The sequence below is a fragment of the Sander lucioperca genome, chromosome 2 (assembly GCF_008315115.2).
Source record: "Sander lucioperca isolate FBNREF2018 chromosome 2, SLUC_FBN_1.2, whole genome shotgun sequence".
NCBI classification, from domain to species: Eukaryota; Metazoa; Chordata; class Actinopteri; order Perciformes; family Percidae; genus Sander; species Sander lucioperca.
The window spans coordinates 43,463,969-43,479,591 of NC_050174.1; the positions used below are offsets into that span (position 1 = coordinate 43,463,969).

The following is a 15,623-nucleotide window of genomic DNA, read 5'->3' on the forward strand; positions in this document are numbered from 1 at the left end:
TAACGTTAGCTACTCCACTGCGCTGTGAAGTAATGTCTGGCTATGTGAGACAAGCGTCTAGCAACATTGTTGTGGATGCTGCGGTCTCAGCCTGGCAACATCCTTGAACTTCGAGTCTGGGGAGTAGGGGGCGGGGGAGACGACTCTCTCCAGCATTTTGAATTTTACTAGCTGTCAGCATTACATATTGCACCTTTAAATTTTGATCTTACCTAAAAACAAGTATTGATGAATGCCACTGTACGCAAACGTGTACGCACATTTCATGCACGAGGCGGATTGACTCGACGTCAGTGGTCAGTAAGACATTAGATTTCTAAATGTATTGCAACTGTACACATGTGACAGGGTTGTGCTGAAAGGGAGCATGCTCAGAACAAACCCTGCCTGGATAAATAAACGTTAAGAAATATATGGCTGCTCTCTGGCTTTTTCAACTGCACCTCTGACATGTTGGAGGGGCCTCTGTTGGTGAGTTGGAACACACTGCGGACAAAAGCGAGAAGAAAATGTTTCTCGCCGTGGTGCAGTGTTGATGTTTAGTCCAGGGGTACCTCTGACACAATGGGCAACATGGAGACGGTGGCCCGCTTAGATTCCTTCATCTTGTCCAGGCCGAAAAGGAGGTCCAGCTGGGTGACTGGCCGCAACCGGTCCTCATCCACAGGTCTGGAGCAAAGGACAAAAGAGGTCAGAGGTCAGACACAGTGACCTATACACAGCTACCAATAGCTATGACCCAAACTAACTTCTCAATGGGCGTTTTAAAAAAAGACTACAGGATCAACTCAGTGCATTGATTACTGAGAACTACAGTAAGGCTGCATGTCTGTAGAGAGCCTTCAGCAATGTGTTCTGCCTTCTTTTATTCCTTAGTACCTTAGTGTTTAGAGTGCTGAGAACATAACAAGTTAAAAATCTTTATTTTTGTAGCAATAGTGCCTTGCTCCAAGACTGATTTTACTAGTTGCTTAGGAACAACTGAAGCATGGGTTACACAGATGAGATATTTAGCCTTTTATAAAAAAAAAAAAATAAAAATAAATATATATATATGCTTTTAAAATCAACCAGATTTACCTCAGATACCTTCCAATTTAATCTCATACAGTACTTTGTGAAGTTGATCAACACTCCAGTGACTCTGTATGTGAGGCCTGAAACTGAAATTATTGTAATGTGTATTCACTCATAACTTTTAATATCACATTGAAAACTGAAAAGAATGTTTCATTTGTGGGAAGATTAAGTCAAATGTAAAGTTAGAGAGTACCAGGATATACATCACTTAAAATAATATTGCTGTCAAAAAACCCACACTTGTCTAACCATGACTGTTTAGGGTAGGTACTGTATTTAAACAAACAGATGCTCAGTGGACCCAAAGGCTATGAAATCTGTGGGTGTTTGAATATGAGTCATACTTTTCCTCCTCCTCGCAGTCCTGTAGCTGCTGAGCGATCTGCCTCATCTGCTCCTTGCGGACGTAGTCCCGGACTCTGTACATGGCAGCGTCGCGGCAAAGCTCCCGGAGGTCACTGCCAGAGTAACCCTCTGTCTTCTCAGCAATCTCCTTTAGATTAATGGCATTGCTCAGCTGAGTAGAGAAGTAGGACAGCAACGTGAGACAAATTTAAAGAGTTAACCTGTGTGTTCGTGGGGGATCGGATTTACTTTCATGTGATTTGACAAAAGCTGACTTGAATAAAAAGAAATCACATCTTACATTTTCTCCTGCTAAGATCAGCCTCAGGATGTCCTGTCTTTGTCTTGTGTTCTGCAAAGACAGAAGGACAGTGGTTCTTCAAAGCATATTAATGTGCAACCTATGAATCAAAAAAAGAAGGCACCTGTCAATTAGCAACTAATCACCAGTTTAAAGACTTTCAAATGATTAGACACTGCCTAAGTGCCATTACAACTGCCTGAACACATTATACATAAACACTAGGTGTAAATACATGTACTGCTTTAAGATATAATTGTACTCATTTACTGTTTTCTCCTGCATCAACAGCTTACATATATTTATATCTGACATGATTAGGTGCTGTTTATTGTACTGTATTACAAATATATTAATTTCACTTGAATTTATTCTGGGATAAAACTGCCCCAAACATTTGACAGTAAATGTGATTCTTCCAACATATTACATACCATATAAATTCATGTGTATTAATTTACTTTTCATAGATGACAACTGTTTGTGCTAGGGTATGTGTGTACGTGTCTTACTGGCAGGCCAACATGAAAAGTGGTAGGCATCCTGCGCAGAATGGCTGGATCCACGTCCTGTGGCCTGTTTGTGGCTCCCATCACCATCACCTACAATCATTAGAATCACAATGTGAATACATTATGCCGTCAAAACCACCTATTGCATTAACTCTTCAAACACAGGACAGGCACCATGTGGAACAGGAACGATATCCTGCATGCAATGTAGGTTTAGATTTAGTAAAGTTTAAGCGTCTTCAAAATAAACAGTATTGGGTAGGATTTCTCGTCATTAGAAAAGTGGGACTTAATCTGGGATGTACTTAATCTGGTACGTACTAGGGGTTGCATGGACTAGTCGACTTTACTCCTCCACAATGATGTTTTGAGCTTAAAGACGACTAGTCGCTGATCATGTGGTTTTGTCACTAACAGCATAGATCTGTAGCACAGTCACTGGCAAAATTAGTCAAAACCCACGGTCATTTTGAACTTTATTTAAAAGCCACGAAACATTCGGGAGGAGAGCTGCCTGTAGCCGTTTGGATTTCTGCTACGCTAAAGGACGTTTGCGGTCAGCTGCTTGTGTAAAGACACGCAGGAGCTACTGTACGTGCTAATGCTAACGTTACAGGCTGTCCAGCATTGGATCGCTGGATTATCGCACGGAGCCCAACGTAGGAGGTATGACTCATGCTAAACTTCATGGCCATTTAAATTGCGTGCACACATAACTAAGCATAAATCCAATGCATTTGTTGCCAACGAGGACGGATAATAGACTTTGCACTGAATGTTTGTTTACGGCAAACTTTTGATTGACTGACTATCACAGAGATGCGCGACACAGCGTAGGACACAATTACCGTGACTGGTGTGCATAAAGTTACAGCTGTAAACCAAGTACAGGGTTTCCCGCAGCACTTTGCAGCTTAGGCGGCCGCCTTAGCAAGACACGCTTAACTATTGGCATGTCGGTACTACCGAGGACGGATTCACTTTAAATCAAACGGTGCCAAATTTTGGTACCGAGAGCGCATAAGCGCGAGCTTATCTGACGTCTCTGCATCTTGACAGAGAGTGGAGCTCCGACTGCCGACACACACACACACACGCACGCACACGCACAGCTGTGGTGCCGACGGAGCGAAACAACGTCGACTTTGTTAAAGTCACAGTGTCACAGCAATGCTGGTAAAGCGGTTGCAAGTGTGTTTACACTTTTCAGAACTCCACGCAGACAGCGTATATAACGGCGAGGTGAAAGCTGTCACGGTATGGGTTAACGTTAGACTTCCTGTGTTACAGGCAGGCACCACTGCGCTCACTATGTCCTATTGACTGACTGACAGGCTGAGGTTGTCAGTCCTTTGGTTGTGTTACCTGGGTGGTTGAGGAAGTATCCAGGCCGTCCCACAGGCTCATGAACTGGGCCTTCATCATGGCTGTGGCCTCATGGTCCAGGCTGGAACGGTTCCTCAGGAATGACTCTAACAAACAAGAGACAAGGAGCAAAAACAAGGATGAAGACAGCATTTACACAAAACTCATCTGCTCCTCGATATAGCATAGTATCGCGATATACAGTGACAATGCTGTATCGATAAACAGACACTTAGTATTACACTTTTATTATATAAATTGCACATGAGAATTTAGCATTTTTGGTACTAGAATGATAAAAGCAATTGGGGCTCACAGCGTCAGGCTTTGAAATTTGTCTACACTGATAGAGGGGACATTATAATTAGACATCTGTTAAAGTGCTAAGACTGAATATGCTTTAAGGAGCTGCAAACCTATAAAAAGAAAGGTTTCCAATGCTGCTTTAGTTGCTTTTCCAGCCTGACAAAATTGTATTTCTGTCAAAAACCCTTGATTTTTTTTTGTTGGTATGAAAACTGTAAAAACATCATAACAATATCAGTATCAGCTGTTTGAAATACATTCTGCTTGAGTAAAAATAAAGCTGAATCACATCTAACAGTGTAATAAACTAATGCATTTCCAAAGTAATCAAACTCACCCATCTCATCAATGAAGATGATGCAGGGCTGGATTTTGACAGCCAATGAGAAGACCGCAGCAGTCAGCTTCTGCGATTCGCCGTACCACATGTCGGTCAGCGTGGATGCCTGAAGGTTGATAAACTTGCAGCCCGAGGCTTTGGCTGTTGCCTTGGCGATCATGGTCTTCCCACATCCCGGAGGACCAAACAATAAAACACCTGCAAGGACAAAATATTAACAAAATTAAGAAATACTGTTTCTTTCAACCTCCGGTTATGTTTTTGTTTGAAATACTACAATTAGTAGACTTCAAGCATATATTAAATCCCATGTGTACGTTTATAAAATACATCCTGTTTGAGCAAAACAATACATTTTACATGATTTAACAGTTTATATACCTTATTATACCTGTATATTGTGACTCATATCAACTATTGTGATAGTTGTGTGAAATAGTGCTGGGTGCATTTGGGCACATAGCTCTAAATGGAGGCATAATGCACCAAATGACTTTCTAACAATAATGAGAAAGAGAATGGCTAATAAACAAACCGATGGGCTTTATAACAAATTCTAATATCTGTAGTTTGTCAAAGTCATGAATCATAAAACCCAGTTAGCGTGCCATTGATGCATTTCAACTCAAATTATTAGCATTTGTGAAAGAAAGCGCAGTCAGAAATTTCAACGCCGACTTGGTTGACATTGTTTTTGTTATATATTAAGAAATAAATATTGACCGTGAGCTTAAAAGGCTAACTTTCTTCAGCACTTTTCAGTTCCATACTGAGTTAACAGTGTTGCTCCCGTTACAAAAGTCGCTTCCTACTTTCAAGCAGCAGCTCTTGGATACTTAAATCTAAATCACAGGGACTATGCATTCTTAGTAGACCTAAAGAAGCAGGGTGACCCTGAACATACAGAAAAAAAGTAACCAAGTAGATTGTATGGCAAAATAGTGTTCCTCAAGTCAGTCCTTTGACCTCAATTCAGCATAACACATATTTCACTACAAAGCATACTAAAGGCAAAAGAAAAATCTGAAATAAGTAAGACATTAAGCTGGCCTTAGTACAGGTCTGGTAGGTCATCAGTTAAGAAACCAAGTGTCTGCTGACAGTATTAGCAGACCATCAACAGCATTTGAATTATTTATTGTGAGAAGGGGGCATGTAGTATAAGATTTTCCCTTGTTACTGCTCCTGTTCGATCATGAAACGTGTATTATTACTCTACAGATCACATCTCATAATTAGTGTCAAGTGTTTTGTTAGAAGTGTGCAGTGAGTTGAAATAACGATTAATGAAATAAAACATCTCTTCCCCAAAACTGACAAATTGGGTAAAAAGAATTTCTTAACAGGTGACCTAATGTGGATGAAAACTCCTTAAAATTAAAGTTGAACAAAAACTGAAGATTAAATTTAAATTAAAGAAGCACTGAAGATGAAATAACGCCTGCCATCAGTGTGTAGTTTCCAATCCATTAATACATCACTCACAATTACTATAAGAAGTTCATCTTATTTGATCCTATAGTGTTAGCATGAACCTTAAAGATTATGTGTCAAATTTGACCATTAAATAGCTGATTAGATGACATGCTGCGGTACCTTTAGGAGGCTGAAAGAGTTTGGATCCAGCCAAAAGGTGTCTTTTCTGAAAGGGCAGGATGACTGTGTCTTGCAGCTCATTGATAATCTCATCCAGACCTGCTATATCTCTCCAGGACACCTACAGGAAGGCAGATTATAATGAAGTGCAATGATAAAAAGGGTAGAAATGTCACGACACTTGATAACCTCAATGTCATGGATAAGAATTACAGCCGTTACCTTCATAGTTTGAGGATCAACTAGATGAACTGCAATGTTCATCTCATACTCTGTTAGTTTGACGCCCTCAATGCCAATCCTCTTCATCAGTTGTTCTGCCTGTAGAGAGGAGACGCACAACTCAGCTGAAGACACCAAAGGATAACTGATGGTGTGCAAAATGCTGCTCCAGTCATTCCTTTCATTTCTTAATCATATCTGCTACACTGACAGCAGAGAACTCGGACAAATGGCTATGTCCACCTTGATCTTACATAATATACTGTAAATGTTTGTTATGTGCTGCTTAGTTTAGTTTAGTTTAATATGTTCAATATACCCTTTTCTTGGCTTGGTTTTTCTGTTTGGAGGTAGGGTCCATAGCGTCTACAACCCATTTGATGCTGTAGTAGGTTGCTGCGCCAAAGATGGTCAACCTCAACAACATGCCCACCACTTCATTCCTGGACAACGGCCGCATCAGGGCCTCTTTGGGAATATCCTTAAGCAGCATCTCTGATAGCTGATGTCAGTCCATTAGCTGGGTAAAAAAAATGTGTAACAGAGAAGATAAGAATCATAATTTCTGAAAATAAATAAAAACAACATTGACTTACATATCACACAACTATTTAGCAACAGTTGGAAACAGTTGAAAATAGGGGCAAGGTTGCGCAACTTTGGCTACATTGAACGTATGCAGACCGTTAGCAGAGCGTACGTGCCGCGGAATGTATGTTTTAACTGGCTAAACATGCTGCGCGCACACGGCGTAGGAGCTTTTGCTTTGGGATTGTTGTTGTTTCTTCAGTTTTTTGAGCTGGCACAGCGCTGTGAAACATCAGCTGTTATCAGAGGATGCAGGTAGTGATGGTCAAACGAAAGGTGCTCTAAGTGATGTGACGCATTTTTTAGGCTACAACATTTTTCGTCACATACAGCAAACATCTCCTCACTATCCGCTAGCTGCCTGTCCCCTGAACACACTGTAAAAAAAAACGTGGTCTATGTAGACAGCCCAGGCTCCACAAACGGCAACAAAAACAAACTGCGCCAACCTGCACCATGAACCATAACAAACAGTGTTCCAGCCAATAACTGACAAGGAGGAGTTGGTTGAGTCATGAACGTGCATTGTGGAAGTAGCCTACTGGCTAATGCTGCTGCAGTGATGGCTCAACCAGCTCCTTCTTGACAGAGACCGCGTTTTTGTTTTACAGTGGGTTCAGGGGACAGTCAGCTAGCAGACAGTGAGGAGATGTTTGCTGTATGGGACAAAAAATGTTGTAGCCTAAAAAACGTGTCACATCACTTAATATCACAAAATATATGAATAGAAGACTGTCCTATTTTTACGCTCCGCGGAGCATTCGCACCTCTACGCGCTGCTCTCATACCAGTTTAAGTGTAAGCCTAGTGTTGGAACGTCCGCTCCGCATACGTTACAAGTGCAATGTAGCCAGCCCATAACATTCATTAAAATTAATTGAACTTTTAAGGAGAGGAACGAGAAGCGAATTGCCTGTAAATGTGAAAACATATCTTTATCTTGGCATCCGTTTTTTTTTTTTTTTTAAATATATAGCATAATTATATAATTTTGTCATTCTTTCAGGGGGGGCTCCCCAAAACAATGGTAGGGAAAACACTATGCTCCACCCTGTGGTGGGAACTAGAATCCCATGTTGCTTGATTTAACAAATCACACAATTTATGTTGCTTTGCAGTGCATTTCTGTAATTAAATGGCAATATTGCAAGTGTAAATCACATTTTACCCATACCAATTGCTCCTGGCTGACCATCAAAATACATCGTGAATGGCAGTGAGTAGGTTAAACCAAATCATTAAATTTACATTTCTTTAACCATACTAAACTTACCATACTCCTTGTTGGATAAGACGTATGCCGAATTGATGCATGACACGGGTTGATTCGCCATTAATGGTTAAGCATATTTTTGAGGTAATACAATAATAATAATAATAATAATAATAATAATAATAAGAAATGGTGCAATGAGGTATGGTCCTAAACATTTGTGCTGTGGAGCTTGTTTAAATTTCTGGCGTCAGATAGTTCTCCCAATCAGAAGCTAACCCGTATGTCACTTGGTAACAATATTTGCTACTAACGCTAATTGAGCTGAGGTCATTTAACCTTACATACCAACACAAGGTCGCTATTTTACGGTATGGTTTACTACCGAGAAAGAAATCCTATTAATTCGTCAGTTAGCATCTCCAGGCAAGCTAAAGCTAACGAACATAGCTAGACTATACAGTCTATGCTAACGAAGCTGAAATTAGCAAGCACCAAACAGTCATTTTAGCATCGTGAAATGTTTATATAAACCTAAGGGCTTTGTACATTTTACCCATACTCTGTTTGCTGTCACACATACATGTAACGCCCCTTGTCAGATAAAAGACAAAAGAGTCATACTTACTAAAGAACAGCGAAATGCTACTGAATAACGCTGAAAACACTGGCATTTAAGGTGCATTACGCTTTGTAACTCGGGTAGGAACAAACACTTTAGTTCCGGGATTTGTTTCTACCCACCTAGCCACAGTCAGCCACTGGAGGGCAATGCTTGCACACAGATAATATCAGCACCATGGACAGCATCTCCATTACTACGGCAGGTAGAAGTAGGTGAAAAAAGTAGTGCGCAGTATTTGGACTGGCAACCATTTATTGTTTACTGGTGCTTAAATGTGCATGTGGCATTGCACCTTTGAGGGACATTTTGAAGAAAGAAAATCAGTAGGGAATTTTTGAATTTTTATATTAATTTATGTAATCAATAATATGTATCATAAAAACACTTATTTTAAAATGTGTTAATATGTATGCAAAATATGCTTAAAGCTATTTAAATGTATATACTTTTTTGCCCATTATGCCACAACGTGTAATAAACTACAATGTTTTGGTAGACTACAGTTCATGGAAATAATAAAGTTTGTTTTCCACTTATTTCCAGTGCTGTCTCATGCAAATATTTCAGTCTTCTTAACAGCAGCCTCAAAGATAAGACTGTAACAAATGGACTCCTCCTACAAGCAATTTATCAGATTGTGTGCAAAATTTGAAAATGTTGTTACAGCTCTTACATCAACCTGAATACAAAAATAAACAATAACCGTTTCCATTGTATCATTCACCTCACAGTCCACAGGAGATGTAGTACACTCGGGCCCAGTTTACCACACTTCTCTGTAAGCATAATTAACTGGATTTTGAACAATGTGCTAGAAAAGGGGGATTGTCTTTTCTATTTCTTTTTCTTTTTTGCAGGTTCATTTGTGTTGATTAAAAACTTCAAAACCTCTCCCTCTTTATAGACCAATTAGTTGTCCAAATTGGATGCAAAATTCCATTCTGCACAGCACAGTTTAAGTGTCCAGCAAAGTTAAGTTCATCCTTGTTGTGAAAATGGCACAATTCAATTCAATTCAATTTTATTTATAGTATCAAATCATAACAAGAGTTATCTTGAGACACTTTACAGATTAGGATTAGGAGTAGGTCTAGACCACACTCTGTAGTTTATGAAGCCCCAACTATTACAGTGGTTGCCTCAAGAGCAAGCATTAGCAGTAGCTATTGCGACAGTGGCGAGGAAAAACTCCCTTTTTTGTTAGGAAGAAACCTCGGACAGACCCAGACTCTTGGTAGGCGGTGTCTGACGGCACCGGTTGGGGTTGTGATGAATGGTGGCAATAATAGTCATAATAAAGATAGTGGAACAGTGACCACAATGGTAGTCGTAGTAGTTCCTGTCATAGTAGGGCACACAGGCTGCTATTTCCCACACCTTTGGCTGTGAAAATGCTTCATAATAAGCTTTAATCCCCCTGTACTGCAGCAGCAAGTCCCATGAGATAGCAGCTTGACAGGGCCATTTTGATGGGTCTGGGCATGAAAGCGCAGGCTTGTGTATGTGCAAAGTGCAGCCGGGGCTCCCACAACGGCTCGCACAAAAACAACCACTCTCAAATGGATAAGACCAAAACCTCTACCATGCCAACGCTGAAATAAAGCTCTCTGGTGCTGCAGCTTTCACAAGCTGCAGTCTTAGGAGAAAACAGGCTGGCAACTGATTGTTTTGCCACATAAGTTATGATTCCCTTTCAATGGGGTACTAGCCAGGTTATAATTTGCCATTCTTTCATTTGTGTGACTACTGGGCAGTGACTATACACTCACCTAAAGATTATTACCTAACGATTATTAGGAACACCATACTAATACTGTGTTTGACCCCCTTTCACCTTCAGAACTGCCTTAATTCTTTGTGGCATTGATTCAACAAGGTGCTGGAAGTATTCTTTAGAAATGTTGGCCCATATTGATAGGATAGCATCCCCCACACCATTACACCAGCACCACCACCAGCCTGCCCAGTGGTAACAAGGCATGACGGATCCATGTTCTCATTCTGTTTACGCCAAATTCTGACTCTACCATCTGAATGTCTCAACAGAAATCGAGACTCATCAGACCAGGCAACATTTCTCCAGTCTTCAACTGTCCAATTTTGGTGAGCTCGTGCAAATTGTAGCCTCATTTTCCTATTTTTAGTGGATATGAGTGGTACCTGGTGGGGTCTTCTGCTGACATTCAGTTTGGAGTTCAGGAGATTGTCTTGATCTGGACTACACCCCTAAATGCATTGAAGCAGCTGCCATGTGATTGGTTGATTAGATAATCGCATTAACAAGAAATTTAACAGGTGTTCCCAATAATCCTTTAAGTGAGTGTGTATCTACCTTTTAACTGAACGAATTTGAACATTTAACAATTCAGTAAATGTTGGCCCACACAGCAGTTAATTACCTTTTAGATCTCCCAGGAAGAGATATAATCTCCTGCAGGATAAATAATCATTTGGAAGTGGATTATTTATTTGCCTGTTACCCAGAGGAATCAAAGGATTTATTTTTGAAAACACTAAGTGCTGGAAGTAGACCACTCATCTGAGTATATCCACTTTTCAACAGAAGTGGACTGTCTTTGTGGTTTATTCTGTAGTGGCTGAGTTTAATTATTAATTTGTATTATTAATATGGCACCACTTTCTACTAAGTCAGGAGTTATAAAGGGTTTGCACAATAAATCATAACTAATAGCTTGATTGATGTTTTATACTTTTTTTTTATTTTTTATTAATGCTTCATAGATCAGTTGCTGTTAAAAATTCCACAACACAATGTAGTGCATTCAACTATTGCCCTTCCTGCCACTCTGCTTCCTGGTTGCACTGTTTGGCATCATCAGCTGCCAACTGTTCAGGGGCGTATAAATGATTCATGTCTATTATATGACAAATAAGCCTATTATTGTCATTTGGCATAGATGAAAAAACAGAAGGATGAGAAGACGATAGATACATGAAAGAAGGGATGTCTGGTTGAGACTCAATATCGCTCAACAAAGGGATTTCACATGGTGCTGAGGCTTCTTCGGGCATCCTGCACTCTTTGTTCGATCTGCCAAGGTAAGTCACGCAAGTCGACACGCCAGAAAAAGATGATTACAGCTGTACAGTAGTTCCAGACTGACAACTTTCTCCAACTTTCTCAACTCCGTGGGCCCCACCATGGATACAGCATAAGAAAAAAACTGCTTAAAGAAAGAGTAATAATTTGTGTTCTCCTTCTCCTCCATCACCTGAGACGGGGGAGAAGGCTATGCATTCCCTATTCATGCATATAGATTAGGCAGGTTCCAGACTTCTTGATCTGAAGAGGAAATCAGTTTGTTAGGTGAATCAGTGAGGTGGAAATTTGTGGTATAATACAAATGTTCTGAAATATTTCATATCATCAAAACAGAAGATTTGTTTTTTTTATACAGTTTTAAAAAGTAAAAAGTTTTCTTGTTTTTTCTTGTTTTTTTTTTGTTTGACAGCGGGCTGATAATGGTGGCAGATGTAGTCAGTATTTTGTATCGGTAGTCAACATCTTGACAATGATTATATTGTTAAACCTAGTAACAGTGACACGAGGAAGACGACTAATTGTGTAGCATAATAACACATAGTTACTTTAACTCTCTTGTCTGTTCTCACCTGTCATCTGTGACAGGCTGCTGGTCCTCCTCATCTGCTTTTAAAACCACATGCTAGTGCACTTCAGCTCACATCCACATCCATCCATTGGTGTGCAAATCCCTGAATGATATAATCACTCAGGCATGAAAATGGTAACGCGCATGCAACATGTTTGTTGACATTTAACTGGCCCAGTTTATGTTGGATTGACTGAACAGCTTTAATGAATGTTTCCTGAGGAAATTATGAGCCTGCGTAATAGATGTATTAAAGAAAACGTCAATTGTTCCATGTATCGTTCCTTTTGTGCGTTCATATTACACATTACCATAGTAGACTAAGTGATCATTGTAACTATCATCATTGAATGCAGCAGCAGCAGGGGCTCGACATCGGATGATTCATTCGGAAATAAAATATAACATTTATGAGATTCCATTTTAATTCACTCTTCAAACTCTGATCTCTGCTCCTTGTTTCACCTCTGACAATTTTGATATATTCATTGGAATGATTCCAGTTCTTTTACAGAGTCAGATTTTAAAGAGATTAAATGCTACTGTGTCTGAGAAGTATCTCAGACTGGTTAGTCTAATAAAGCTGGAATCCAATTTAGAATAGAATAGAATAGAATAGAATAGAATAGAATAGAATAGGTCTTTATTGTCATTGTCACATGTACAACGGAATTTAAAGTGCTCTCCAGTCAGTGCATCAATTCATTGAGTTATTTAAAAAAGAATAAATAGAAACATAGCAGCATTAGCAGTATACATGAACACACATGGTCATACACATCCAGTCATTGCATAAAAACAGTATTAACACACAGTCATTGCATAAAATCAGTATAAACATACTGCACAACTACAGACATGCATACTTTCTGTCATTTGCATAGATCTATTTCACAGCTTCCATACTGCACATTTTTTGCAGCATTAAGGGTGGTTATTGCAGTGGGATAAAAACTATGTTTGAGTCTATTTGTCCTTGCATTAATTGATCTGTACCGTCTGCCTGAAGGCAGCAGTTAAAACAGGGAGTGACCGGGATGATGTGTGTCCTTTATGATGTTACAGGCTTTTTTGAGACAACGGGAACTGTGTAGTTCTTCCAGTGTGGGGAGGGAGCAGCCGATGATCTTTTGGGCGATGTTGATGACCCTCTGGAGCTTTTTCTCTGTGCTGCTGTGCAGCTGGTGTACCATACGCACATGCAGTATGTTAGTATGCTCTCAATGGAGGCACGGTAAAAGGACACCAGCAGTCTTTGTGTGATGTTATTCCTCCTGAGTATTCTCAGGAAGTACAGTCTCTGTTGGGCCTTTTTCAAGATCTCAGAGGTGTTTACGCTCCAGGACAGGCTCTCCTCAATGTGGACTCCCAGGATGTGGCAATCTGCCACCCTCTCCACACAGTCCCCGTTGATGATTAATGCTGGGATCTCTGTTTCCTTTCTCCTGTAGTCTATGATGAGTTCTTTGCTTTTTGAGGTGTTGAGGAGCAGGTTGTTGGCCCTGCACCATGTTGACAGCCGCTCCACCTCATCTCTGTAGGCAGACTCGCCCCGCCCCCTGGAGATGAGCCCCACCACTATGGTGTCATCCGCAAACTTCACCATGGTGTTGCTGTGGTGGACAGGGGTGCAGTCGTGTGTGTAGAGGGAGTAGAGCAATGGACTCAGCACACAGCTCTGGGGAGAGCCGGTACTGAGGCTTAGGGCCGTGGATGTGCAATGGCCCACTCTAACCCTCTGTCTGCGGTCAGAGAGGAAGCTATTTATCCACATGCAGGTGGTATGTAGAAGCCCCAGGTCCCCCAGTTTGACCACTAGCTTATGAGGGAGGATAAGCTAGGTAACATTTACCAAAAACCCTAAGTGAGAGGAGAGCATTAGGTGGTATTAAATGTTTGGATATAGATATTCCTGTAATGTGGTAGCATGTGTACTTCAAAATATTTGTACATGTCCTTTTAAATACACAACAGAATAGGTTGATTGCCAATGACTCCCAAAACAACATATATGACCGTTGCACGGTGGCCATTTTAAACATGTGACCGTAACACCACGTGACCGTGATGGCAGTTTTAATCACATAACTGTTCTATTTATCATGATGTTCGTAGTTTTTTAACACATAGTCAACGTTGTGAAATGGATCTAGTTAAGTTTAGGAAACAAAAATACTTAGATAGGGTTAGTAAAACATGAGGGTTTTGCTTAAAACAAATCACTTAAAACTACTAAAATGAGGACGTAACTGCGTCTGCGTTTGGGTTAGGATGGTCTGAATATTTAGTTGTTTTAATGAGATGGTAAAACTCCAGCAACACTTGTAGTATGCACATCAACTTCATTGTTAGACAAAAGCATTTCGGCGTGTGGCCTTTACCAGAGTCATCACGATTAATTTAATTAGACCCATAATTTAAAATCCTTGTGGTTTTGTACACTGCCTATTCTATTCTTATTATTTCCACTCTGATTTAAAGGTTCAGTTTGCGATTGGGGGAATAACACAAATTGGCTTTTTGGCTTGTCTGTACCCTAAATATGTAGCTAGAGCAAGCAGAATATTAATTTAGCATAGTTTAGCATAACTACTGAAAGTAGGGGGAAACAGCTAACCTGACTGTGTCCAAACGTAAAAATATCCACCTACCAACTCCCTTAAAGTTCACCAATTAACACATAGTGTTAAATGTTGAACTATTGCTTCAATGTAGCACAAGCACAATCTCCACCTGGAATGAAGCATTCAGAGACATGGAGATTAAATTGAAGCAAACAGCCCCTATTCCTCAGGTAGACTCTAATAAGAAAAGCACCAGGCGTGTCAGGCGGAAGATGCTGGTGTGTGCATAGGTGTGAGAACAACGGCATCGGTGTGTGGAATGGCAGAGGTCCTCTGACAAGGAGGACGTTTAAGTTCAGAGCGTGTGAGACTTGTCTCGTTGAGTGAAAACAATTGGCCAGTGCAAGCCATTTTCTCCATTATAATTAATTTGGGAGAACGGATGATGGAGTTGGCTGGCTGCGTGCATGGAGCCCATTGGTGGCGCTGCAGAGATTCCATCAGGAGATTTAGCATTGTCTCCATCATACCAGGATTGGCTAATGGAAGAAGGGACATCACTGTCACTGCCTGCACCCTCCCATTTCCCCCCCTCCATCCTCCTTCTCCGCACCACCTGGGGATCCGGAGACAACATTTACTTTGGCTGATTAAAAACCCTACCAAATAACACCTTGGGTTCAGGCTAGACACCCTCAGTCACAGGTGATATAGTTTTGTCTATATATATATAACCATACATACTGGATGGGCTACACTGTACATGTATATTTGTAGTGAAAGAAGGATTTCTATTTAGTTTGATGTTCCCCTACCTCCTGTGGGAAATATCTCTTTAACAGCAAACTGCAGCTAGTTGCTTTGTTTGCTGCGTACTGGCACAGTGTGTGTGTTTTTTTTCAAGCTCTGCTAGCAGCAGCTGAAAAGAAACAGT

The 15,623-nt window shown here is 40.5% G+C and overlaps 1 protein-coding gene across 1 annotated transcript; it reads right to left on the reverse strand.

The window, feature by feature from the left end:
- Positions 1-304: 304 nt before the first annotated feature.
- atad1a (ATPase family AAA domain containing 1a) lies at positions 305-8,598 on the reverse strand. Its single transcript, XM_031300846.2, has 10 exons — positions 8,497-8,598; positions 6,387-6,587; positions 6,068-6,166; positions 5,846-5,966; positions 4,247-4,447; positions 3,604-3,710; positions 2,239-2,328; positions 1,727-1,777; positions 1,425-1,597; positions 305-669 (listed from the first exon to the last, which is right to left on the reverse strand). Exons 2-10 carry the CDS (start codon positions 6,558-6,560, stop codon positions 540-542), a joined length of 1,146 nt encoding a protein of 381 aa, XP_031156706.1. The 5' UTR covers positions 6,561-6,587; positions 8,497-8,598; the 3' UTR covers positions 305-539.
- Between the last annotated feature and the right edge of the window lie 7,025 nt (positions 8,599-15,623).

Excerpts from the sequence above, each read along its gene's own strand:
- atad1a (XM_031300846.2), bottom strand. The coding sequence starts at position 6,560 with ATGCTGCTTAAGGATATTCCCAAAGAGGCCCTGATGCGGCCGTTGTCC. Across the intron at positions 1,778-2,238 it reads CTTTTCATGTTGGCCTGCCA|AACACAAGACAAAGACAGGA; the intron begins GTAAGACACGTA and ends CTGTCTTTGCAG. Across the intron at positions 1,598-1,726 it reads TGATCTTAGCAGGAGAAAAT|CTGAGCAATGCCATTAATCT; the intron begins GTAAGATGTGAT and ends TTCTCTACTCAG.